We start from the raw sequence: 11,842 nt of genomic DNA on the forward strand, positions 1-11,842 counted from the left end.
CCAGCGAGAGACAAATTACAATGTAGAACGACGGCAATAAACGAAACAAGAGAAATTAGTCGATGGCCATAACAATGGAATGGATCATAATGATTGTGGCTAGAGTCCATTGGCACTCATCGGTGTTGGGTGTGTGTGTGTGTGTGTGTGTGTGTGTGTGCTAGCTGCAGTTCAAATATTTGAGTAGCCTACATTTCGATGGCACACCGTTCGTTCATTGACGAAATGGTAACGCATCTTGAGCACATCACCTGAATGACGATGATATTTTGTGTAGGCCTCATAAAGTCCGATACCGCTGTTTCGGAACCAGCAGCAACCGAAGTAAGAGAAGAGAAAAACACTGTCCAACAACAGCAGAAATAATAACAATTCGACGAAACTCAATGAAATGCTTACAGAAGAAGAAGAAGTAACATGAAAAAGAACGGAAAACAGAAAACAGAAAACAGAAAACAACATCCAAAAAAAATATATGTATTCTTCCACTGAAAACGGCGAGTTTTTGTTTCTTTTCTCTCGCTGATACATTTCACTCGAGCGTTTGGTTTAGCGTTGAAATGCATGCAGAGAGAAATGCTGTCATCAACAGAAAATGAGAATGACGGCTGAAAAGAAGACAGAAGAAAGGCTAGAAATGCAGTGCAGCGTGTTTGATTATGTAGGGCATTGCCATAGCGCACAACTGTTTGCTGACAAACCAACTGATTATTCATAAAAAAACAACAACAATTTCATCTCTCTCCAATGAACACAATGTCAAGCGACAGAAACCGCATAGAATACACTTGATTCAACGAAATGGTCTTATATTTGTCCAAACGAAGAAAAAGATACATTTAAAAGATCTGTTTTTTTTTTGTGTGGAAAAAAATTAAAATCATGTTTTGGAACGAACACACGCACAAAATTAACAAGCGAAGAACAGAAAAAGCAATTCTCGTAAATTAATCGCTTGATATAATTCAAATAACTTTCATTTATGGGAATAACATCGTGTTTTTTTTTCTGCTGTCCGTGTGTTTGTGATTTTCCGGTCGTTTTCGATTCTCATCCACACTGAAATTCAATCAAAACAATTCGGCTGATTGAGCGTTTTGGGATCAATGCCGAAATTCTATTTCCATTAACCTGCGCATAAATCTTTGGCTTAACAAAATTAACATTATACACAACTTTCTTTCATTCATTCATTTTTTTCTTCTGTCCACATGGGTTATCCTCCTTCTTCTTCTTCTTAACTTGATGGTTTCAGTTTCATATCAACGTTTATCACTATCTCAGTAGGGGACATCACCATTTAAAAGAAGAAGAAGAAGAATAAAAACAAGCAAACTATTCAAAAGAATTTCTTTTTTTTTACTTCATTATTTTTAATGGAGTTCTCTCTTCTCACACTTTTTTTCCCTCAAAATGAAAGTAAATATTTTGGCTGTTTTAGTTTAACGACCGTCATTCTTTATTTGGAATGTCATCTCCATTTCATTTTGCGTTCATCGAAAAACGGCTAAGCTCAGGGCCGAATGAAGAGGAAGAAAAACATCGTTTCAATTATAGTATTTAATTTCAGCGGCGTTTTTATTCTGCGCGCGCTTGGCCACACCGTATGAATTGAACGAGAATGAAAGAAAGTTAGCAAACAAACAAAAAAAAAAACGAACAGAAAACCAAATCATCAACAAGTGTACAATGAATGTTTGTAAACGAGACGATAAATATTAGCATACAAATTACGCGTTTTCAATTCTATTCTGTCTGTGCCATTGGTCAATTGGGCATAAAAAAGAAATCCAACGAAATAAAAAGAATATATCCATCTAGAAATGACCACGTCACGTAGAAATCTTTCACTTTACATTCTCAATGAATGCGCAAATTTGGTAAATTGAACGATTTTTCACGTTTTGCGCCGAAACCACACGACCGTTTTTGCTGCCTCTTTTTTAAATATCAATTCATGCAATTGAATCGATTGTTATCGGGCTTCAATTTGTACGTGCTGCAAATTAATTTGGATGTAAAGAGAGTTTGCAAGCAACCGCGAGCGAGCGCGTTCCCGTGATCGCGCGCGCAAGAGAGAGTTCACAGCCGATTGTTCTTATTCAAACAATGGTGTGTGATGGCAAAAAAAAATAATAAACAGTTGATTTCGCTTAATTCGATGCATATCAAAATTGCCATCCAATCATTTAGATTTCGATCATGATTTGACGTCGCGATACCGTTAAGAAAGCCATTTCGTTAATCGACCCATCAGAATATGCGCAAAAAATTTGGCTTTTATCATCAATTTATTAGACAGATTTGATACAGGGAAAAACACCGTAGCTATTCGTTTTTGTTACGTAATCATTTGTTGTAGAATGGCTTAGAATCGATCAATTTATCAACTCATCACCGTTACCGGCGGCAAAAAGGGGAGCAGAGGCTGCTGTAATTCCAAATCTAGTTCTGATTTGATTGCTCTTGATAAATTGCACAATAATTTACAATTGTTCATCTCTTGCGTTGTTGAATCCGTGTGCAATTGTTCATTCGCTCGTCTTTGATGTGCTTGTGTGTGTATGTGTGATTGCAAATCATCATTCGCATAACATGTTCCATAACCGTCAATTTTCATGCCACTTTTTTCGGCCAGCCAGCAAATCATCAGCCGGTGTATTCATCAATAAAATGGGGCTCTTCGAAGATGAAGAAATCCAAATGATTACGTTGATTACATTCAATTCGAAATGGAATGCGTCGAGCAATAAAATTAGATATAATCGCAGCGAATCCATTTGCTGTTGAAAGAAATATGCCGATTCAATCAAATCAAATCAAATGGTTTGCAATGTGTGTATGTGTGATTTTTTTTTCTGCCTGTAAAAACAGTAAAAACCTGCTTTTATAACGAATTCGATGCTATTTTCGAGTTTTGTACCATCAAGTGGCTTGGTTACCTGGGCCTGTTGGCCGCTGGATATGAAATTTCAGTGTCGTTGCTGCCACTGTCGCTGCTGTCGCTGGGAGAAAAAGAAAGACAGAACGCGGTGAGTAGAATTCGCATGTGTCTATACGCATTGGTGCTGGTGAGCAAAACAACACCAAGTCTTAATGCGATACGGTATCATTGATAAAAGTAGGACAATGTACAGTTAAGCGAGAAAAAAAACCTTTTTTTTCAACATCAACCGCATTGAGGCTGGCTCAGTAAAAAATACTCTCCACTTAAAGTGGTCGGTTTCGCGCGTGCGACACACACTCACTCATACATAATTTGTGTTATTCGTGTACCTGTTAACATGACCATGCGAGAATTTTTCGTATTTCTCTCGTTCTCTCTCCGGCTCTGTCGTTAATTACGAACAAGAAACAAACAACGCAACTCAATGATTAAGAATTGGCTGCCTCGGATCGATACAATTTTTGCATTGCTTCGTGCAGTTCGGCACAGAAACACATGTTTCTGTTCTGTTTTTCTTCTCTTCATTTCGGTATGTGTTCCATTTGAATTGGCCGTTTTCATTTCAACTTTCGTCAATTCATTTTTTTTTAATCATTAATATTTGTTCAACTCTCTCGAGCCGCAGTAGAATGCAAGCGCAATTATTTCATTTTCTCTTCACTCGCATTGAATGCATGTTTGTATCGTTTGTCTACTCCTATTCACCGCACTGACTCTTGCGGTGACTCGTGTCAATTTGTACGTCAACATCTCGGGCCTGCATGAAACACAAAATAAAAACGTCAGTTTAAAGTAAGAGTAAACGGTCGCATTGTGTCGACAAATGATGAATGTGGCTGGTCGGTCGATGGAGAGAATACAACAAACGAAAAAATTGAACGATCAAAATGGGCAGCGCTTGCATTCACATTTTCGCATTCAATTATGCTACGGTTTAGCTTACATCGTTGGTATTTTGATTGGCAAAGAATTAGCTCCGTAATTATCCAACGTAGCCACCGTCCGCTTCGTTTGTTTGTTTGTTTTTCCCAAGCTGAATAAGAAAAAAAAACACGGAAAGAATTTCATAAACTCAACAGAACAATTTAATTAATGAAAGCATTTCATTAATTGAATGCCATTAAAAATAGTTACACGGGATTTGATCTAATCACCGGCCCTTTGCTTGCTTTGCTCAATTCACAGGTAGTTGATCGATCAAAGCCAATTGAACAAAGAGAGAGAGACGCGACCTTCCACAATCAATTGTGTAAATGTTCTTGCTTCTGGTACGACGTTTTCTTCCAACGACCGATCAACCTCAATCACTTAACATGTTTATAATATCTTTGACTGGTTTATGTAATTTGCATTTCTATTGAAATTGAATTGCCACTCAACAATTTCAACAACGCACGGAAATCGTTCGCAATTTGAAAGTTTCCAAATCATTATTATTAGTTGGATTCTTTCTATTTGGATTTTAAACACATGTTTGTCTATTGAAATTCCTTAGAATTTGCATTCATGTCGAAATTATTCGATAGTTCCTCAAAGCAAATCATGTAGAAATCATTGGCCATCAGGAAACTGCTTGTCTTTGGAATAATAATCATTATTATTCTTGCTGTACCAAGTATTGGACACAGAAATGAAAACAAAATATAAAAAAATGATTGATGATCAGTTGAATTTGTCAAAATATCCACTTTCGAAAGTGCATTGTCATCTTTTTTGTTGTAAAAAAAAAACGACTTTTCTTTGTATCTTTTTGTCTTGTTTTCTATATGAAATAAATTTCTTCTATTTTTCTTATAAAAATAATTCTCCATGAAGTGTGACTTTTCTTGAATCCCAATCAAGTTATTGTGATACTCACCATTTTGTATCAACCTGATTTTGATCGCAGGTAAAATCTGAACGCTATCTAAAAAGTTTATGAATATTTTCAAATCTTCAAAATGAGAATCAAATGGAAGAACCGTATCGAACGATTGAATGACAAATTCTCTTTTAATGTTACAATCGTCATGATAACAATCGTAATTTATAGCTAGTAAAGGACAAGCAATAAAAATAGAGATAATTTTCGATCTAACAAGAAGTTCAATGGAACCATCAAGTCACTTCGACAAGACTTAACAAAAAAGAATGTGATAGTTTGTTCGACGAGTAATGTGTGTCCATTTCCAAAATACAAACAAGAAGAGCAACATTCCATGTTGTGTTTAAGAACCGTTCTTTTCTTTATTTATGAGGCAACAAATTTGAATTCATCCATATTCTTTGCCATAAACCGACGGTTATAGTATTTTAAACTCACCCAAAATCAATCAAAAACCAATTTCAAAACGTGAACTTGACACATTTGGTTGTGTTTTCAGTAGCTAATCAGGTAATCAAATCAAAAACCAGATGCGTTACTTCATGATAAATAATTTATTTTGTCGTAATTCCAACAACGAATAAAAATTAAAATTAGAATATTGGCAAGAATCGTGCCGCGTTCTATATTTTCGATTAAATAATTTGTGTTTTATCGGGCGGGCTGTTGCATATTTGAACGTTGCTGGCAAAGTTTGTGGTTGGATCGGTTTTGGTGTTGCGGCTGGTGTCCAAAACGAGGTCGGCTTGTGATGTGATTTCGTTCCACGCATAATCGATATCGCGCTCTTCGGGTTCCAGGCCACATACGACGAAGCGAATCATGAGCTTGCCGTGATATTTCGCTGGAATCATGTAAATTTTCTTTCCGTCAGTGATTCGATCGAGCAATTCTTGTGTCTTGTCACAATCTCCCTTCAGTCTGAAGCACACCAAACCTAATACGGGTTTCGCAACGATTTCAAAGCGTGAATCATTTATAACATGATTCTGGAACATGTTGGCGAGTTGCGTGTGTTTACGGATTCTCTCACGAATATGTTCGGCGCCTAGTGTTCGAAGCAAGATCCATACTTTAAGTGCACGGAAACGGCGACCTAATGGAATTTGCCAGTGACGGTAATCCGGTGCTTTGCTCTCCCCTTGAAATTGATGCTTCAAATAGATTCGATCAACGGTGAACGAGTCGACCACTTGATCGGCATTCTTGAACCACATCGCGCAACAATCGAAATTGACCAACATCCACTTGTGTAAATTGACATTGAATGAGTCGGCGAATTCGATTCCACTCATCATTGAACGGAATTCCGGGCAACACAATGCAGCTCCCGCATAAGCCGCATCAATGTGCAGCCAAATATTGTACTCGTGACAAATCGGTCCCAATTCATGCATATTATCAAAGGCACAAGTGCCGGTCGTACCATGAGTGGCGATACAACAAATCGGAATCTTGCCATTTCGTATATCCTCTTCAACAGCCGCACGGAATGTATCACCACGCAATTCCATATTTTTATCGGCCGGCAGTAAGCGAATCGGTACGGCAGATAGTAGAGCCGATTTTTCAATGGCACTGTTGCTTTGATCACTACTGTACATTATCAATTTACCGCGAATATCACTTTCGCTCATTTCGGGATGCTCAGCTTTCACACGCCGCACAGCTTGCTCCCGGGCCGTCAACACAGCAACTAAGACTGCTTCACTTGCTGAACCTAAAATTTGAAGAAAAAAATGTTCGGTTTTAGATGGCATTTTATTTTGCATTCGAAACGGATTAAAGAAAATTATTACTGGAATTTCTCGACTTTACCTTGAATTACACCACCTCCTGGTCCTTCTGAGCAATTGAGAAATGCTTCAGGTAAAGCAAAAAATTTTCCCAACCAATCCATAACGATCACCTCAAGCTCGGTACATGCCGGACTGCAAATCTTGAAGTGAAAGAAAGAAAGTGTTAACGGTTTGGTTCTTGGAAAATTGAATTGTTGCTTCTTCTTTTTCTTGAAAATTTCCGTTCAGCTTTAAAATATGCTTACCCAACTGAAACCAACAACTCCAAATCCTCCGGCAATGATTTCGCCAACAATGCTCGGATATGAGGTTGCCGTTGGATAGTAGGCGTGAAAGTTAGGTGATTGCCAATGTGTCATACCAGGCATAATTTTATCACCAATATCTTTCATCACATCTTGCCACGACTCAGGCAACTCAGGCGCCTCGGATGGTAGTAATTTATGCAAGTATCCCGGTTCTACTGATGGCAAAACTGGTCTGTTTCGAGAAAAAAAAACAATCAAACAAATTAATTAACTGTCATGAAAACAGAGAAATGAGCACCGGTAAAAATTGTATATTTGAAATGGGTAAAACTACGTATATAATAAATTGAGCAAGCCAAAATAACCGTTTTGTATCGTTTGATATTTGGTTTGGTTTTATGCAAATCAATTAGAATAAATTTTGCGATTCAATGCAAATTTATTCACTCATATCACGCAAAACTCAAACTCGTTTGAATTCATGGAACAACAAATGAAACCTTTCAAACAGCCAACCAAACGAGATAGATGGTCAGCTACGGCTGACGCTCGTTATCCAGATAATTTGCGTGCGGTGAACGCATATAGAACGCTTCGCTGCCGCCGAGCGATCAATTGTACTTTGAAAGGTGGAAACCAAACGTTCAATCAATGAAAAAGAGACAAATCCATATATAACGTTTGGATACCACCTTCCAAAATACAATTGATCGCTCGGAATAATTCCGCATTATTTTTGCGGATTGTGTTCCAGAATACCGGCACAGACATTCCGCTTTTGTGACGTACGATCCATCCAAATTCATGATAGAATCCATAATTTTTCTGACTTTGTGACGTGTTATCTAAACAAATTCATGGATTCTATCATTAATTTGGATGGATCGCTCGTCACAAAAACGGAATGTCAGCGGAACGTTCTATATGCGTTCACCGCACGCAAATTATCTGGATAACGAGCGTCAGCCGTAGCTGACCATCTATCGCGTTTGGTTGGCTGCTTTCGAATATTACAAATCAATTTGGCTAAAATTATTAGATCGGGTCATAAATTTTTATTCATTGATTCTTATCGACCGATCGATCGATCTAATCTTCTTTGTGAATTCAATTATTGGAAATGTCTTGTTCTCTACCTTGAATTTTCCTATTATCATTTCATCAAATAGAAGAAAGTGTTCCTTCCGTTCAACGTATTTCACAACGTTTTGATTCAAACTGTGGCTTTTTGTTTACATTTTCACATCACCAAGTCAAAATACGAATAAATTTAAATATTTGATGAATAACATTTTTGATTTGATAAACGAAATGACAAAAAAGAGACCGCAAAATATAGGCCAAATGTACGAACCTGTCACGAATGTTCTCCAAATATTCGGCCACAAAATCAACGGCAGCATGTCCAAACTTGCGAAATTCCTGAGCATCCATAATGAAAACTTGGCTTTTGTCACCACTTTCTCTTCGGAATATTTATTTTCAGTTAATCAGATTTGAATATTTAAAAAAAAATGCGAACGCAGTCTTCTTCCAATTTTTTTTTTCCACACACAAAAGTAACGAGACAAAGCGAAAAAAGAATATGTTGAACGTCGACTTTTTGAATAAATTTTTTTGATAATCTGTTGGTTCTGCTGTGTATAGTACGTGCACACCGTTCGACGTTTATCGAAACAATAAACTGGCTTGAAACGAGTCTTCAGCTTAATATACCCAAAATATGCGGTGGACACTTTTTTGTTTATGTCTCTTCGAGATTTGTTTACCCAAGACTCTCGTCCGATAGACAGAGAAAATGATTGGAAATGCACACAAAATGACATCTCAACCGATGACGATTCTGTGTAAATGCACTTAGGATAAGACAAAGCCAAAGAAATGTGGACAATAACGGTACGAAATAAGTAAATAATCCATCATCTTATCCAAATACCAATGAGTAGCTTCTCTTACTTGTTGTCAGACGTTACCTAAATTACTTTTAGATTTTCGTTTTTCGAAGAAACCTGTCTGAAATACATGTCTTGATTACATTTGTTGTTCGGTCAGGAAAAAAAAAATCCAAAACAAACAAATGGGGATTTCTACGTCGAAATTATGTCAGTTTTTGTAACATTTTGATGACGCCAGACAAAACCGGGAATTTTTGATCGATAGGCCTTGGGCTGTAAACTATAAACAATTCACGTGATACGTGGAAAAAACATACACAACGTAACCCAAATTATTTTACGCAAATGATTTTTAATTGGCACAAAAACAACGCACACACACGACTAACTTATTCTATTGAGAGCAGTTGATTTGGCGGTAAATTATTCGAAACATGAACCGTTGAACAGAAATCCGCCAAACATTTACTTTTGCTTAATTCTACAGTCTTTCGGTGATTTTTCTTAAGAATCTCGTTAGTTTGCGCTCGAATTTCGTTCCAGGCATATTCGATGTCTTTTTCAGTCGGTTTTAGACCATTAACAACGAAACGTATCACCAGTTTCTCGTGGCATTGTGCTCGAATCACAAATATTTTCTTGCGTTCGGTTAAACTGTCCACCAGTCGTTTTGTGAGCTCACAATTGCCTTTGAGCCTGAAGCAAACCAAGCCCAGAACTGGTTTACCAATAATTTCGAATCGTGTATCGTTTGCAATCATCTCCGCAAATTGACCAGCCAAACGAACATGATTCCGAATATTTTCCCGAATCTTTTCAGCGCCCATGATTCGAAGCGTGAACCATACTTTGAGCGCACGAAAACGATGACCCAATGGAATCTCCCAGTTTCTATATTCCGGTGCCTTTGAACCAATTTCAAAATGATGCTGTAAATAAATTCGATCGACTGTGAATGCTTCGACCACTTTACTGGTGTCTCTGAACCACATGGCACTGCAGTCGAAATTCACCATCATCCATTTGTGTAGATTGAAGTTGAATGAGTCACCGTATTCGATTCCCGGCATCAATGATCGAAATTCAGGGCAGCATAATGCAGAACCAGCATAGGCCGCGTCAATGTGTAACCAAATGTTGTGCTCTCGACAAATTGGACCGATTTCAAGTAAATTATCGAATGCACACGTTCCGGTTGTGCCAAGCGTTGCAACACATGCAAAAGGGAATTTCCCATTTTTAACGTCGTCTTCAACGGCAATACGCAGTTTTTCACCACGTAACGTTAAATTGTTATCAACAGGCAACAGGCGAATCGATACGGCAGCTAATCGACTTGTCTTTTCCACACAACTATTACCTTGATCACTGCTGTACATCACCAATTTGCCACGGATTTCACTCTTGCTCAAGTTTGGGTGCTTTAATTTCAAGTGCTCAACGGCTTGATCACGAGCCGTCAAAATTGCCACTAACATCGATTCACTTGCAGTGCCTTGTAGCAAACCACCACCTGGGCCCTCGGATGAATTCAAAAAAAATTTCGGCAAATCCAAAAACTTGGCCAACCAATCAACAACAATCACTTCGAGCTCGGTTACAGCCGGACTACAAATCTGGAAGAAAAAGTCATTATTTAGTTTTGTTTCTGAATTGAAATTTTTAATGCGTAAATTTGACCAATTATTATCTCCTCCGTCAATTATTTGAGCAATCGTAAGAGAACAATGTTGATACTTTTATCGTGTTTCTAAATACTTATTAATCACACTCTTTGATCATTTTTAACACAACTCACCCAACTGAACGAAACCGTTCCAAGACCGTTAGCAATCATATCACCGACAATGCTTGGATATGAAGTTTGACTCGGATAATAAGCGTGAAAATTATTTGACTGCCAATGCGTTAAACCGGGCAAAATTTTATCGTTCACATCTCGCATTACATCTTTCCAGTCTTCTGATCGCTCTGGCACATTGGACGGCAGTAAATTGTGTAAATATCCCGGTTCAACTGAGGGTAGCACTTGTCTGGAATGCATCAAATACACACAATATTTTAAAATTTCACTTTATTCTTTTTAAATTTTGCTTTTGACTACTGTAGAAGAATAAGAACCTGTCGTGCACATTTTCCATGTAGTCTGCTATAAAGTCAACCGCCGCGTATCCAAATTCACGAAACTCCTTTGCGTCCATCGTGTTGTCTTCGATGTAATTAACTGGTGAACGATTTTAAACCAACTAAATATATTCGAATTGAGTTGACCGAATTTGACATCAATATTACCGAAAAGAAATGTTTACAATAAAAAATTGTGTTTTGTCAAAGACATTGATGACATTGCTGAACTGAAAGAAAAAAAAACTGCAGCAAAAACAAAAACAAATAAACAAAAATGTTTTGCCGCAAACCTAACAACTCAATTTACTCTATGGAACCAAATCGATATTAAATGGCGAATATTACATAGTGAAAGAGACATTGCACTTTTCACAAGTCGCGCCATTGGTTTCGGTTTTGATTGATTTACGCTGCTAGTTTTTATTAATTACTCAAATCAATCAAACGGCTTGTTATTTCGTAACATTCAATTTACTTTTTTCTTTTGTGCGTTTTCTTTTTTATTCATGTTTTCTGTTTTTGCTACGAACGAAACTATTCCGATAATTTAAAGATTTATTTCATTTTTCCTTCAAACAAATTAGAGGTTTGTTGATAAATTTAAAGCGAAATGAGAAAAAAGTTCCCTTTTGAAAGAGGAAAAATAAATTTTCTACAAATTCCTTTTGAACTTGTTGATAAAATTCAGTTATGAGTTATTACTTCATAAATGTGTATAGATACGGTGTATAGATAAGTATACCGGCCCATAAATTCAAAATATGCATATCGATGATAAATAAGTTCAATATGTGAACTTTAGCCTTCGGACGTTTCCATTATCGTTCAGAGTTGGAAGTTGGTTGTGTCTCTTCTATGCTATTCGTGTGTAATGTTGATAATATGGTAAACAAAAATGCATCTTTTGGTGCAATTCAATTTTTACTTCAATCACAATATGACTTTTTAACAGTTTTTTAGGA

At 37.1% G+C, this 11,842-nt stretch overlaps 2 protein-coding genes across 2 annotated transcripts; both read right to left on the minus strand.

The window, feature by feature from the left end:
- Nucleotides 1-5,346: 5,346 nt before the first annotated feature.
- On the minus strand, nucleotides 5,347-8,571 carry LOC129566195 (3,4-dihydroxyphenylacetaldehyde synthase 2). The gene is made up of 4 exons (XM_055441906.1): nucleotides 8,213-8,571; nucleotides 6,856-7,090; nucleotides 6,630-6,750; nucleotides 5,347-6,531 (listed from the first exon to the last, which is right to left on the minus strand). The coding sequence occupies exons 1-4, from the start codon at nucleotides 8,290-8,292 to the stop codon at nucleotides 5,447-5,449; spliced, it is 1,521 nt and encodes a 506-aa protein (XP_055297881.1). The 5' UTR covers nucleotides 8,293-8,571; the 3' UTR covers nucleotides 5,347-5,446.
- Nucleotides 8,572-8,764: 193 nt separating this feature from the next.
- Nucleotides 8,765-11,007, minus strand: LOC129566194 (3,4-dihydroxyphenylacetaldehyde synthase 2-like). The gene is made up of 3 exons (XM_055441905.1): nucleotides 10,875-11,007; nucleotides 10,552-10,786; nucleotides 8,765-10,369 (listed from the first exon to the last, which is right to left on the minus strand). The coding sequence occupies exons 1-3, from the start codon at nucleotides 10,952-10,954 to the stop codon at nucleotides 9,143-9,145; spliced, it is 1,542 nt and encodes a 513-aa protein (XP_055297880.1). The 5' UTR covers nucleotides 10,955-11,007; the 3' UTR covers nucleotides 8,765-9,142.
- Between the last annotated feature and the right edge of the window lie 835 nt (nucleotides 11,008-11,842).

Source organism: Sitodiplosis mosellana, unplaced genomic scaffold (genome assembly GCF_009176505.1).
Source record: "Sitodiplosis mosellana isolate CC-2019 unplaced genomic scaffold, AAFC_SMos_1.0 Smas_scaffold_3, whole genome shotgun sequence".
NCBI lineage: Eukaryota > Metazoa > Arthropoda > Insecta > Diptera > Cecidomyiidae > Sitodiplosis > Sitodiplosis mosellana.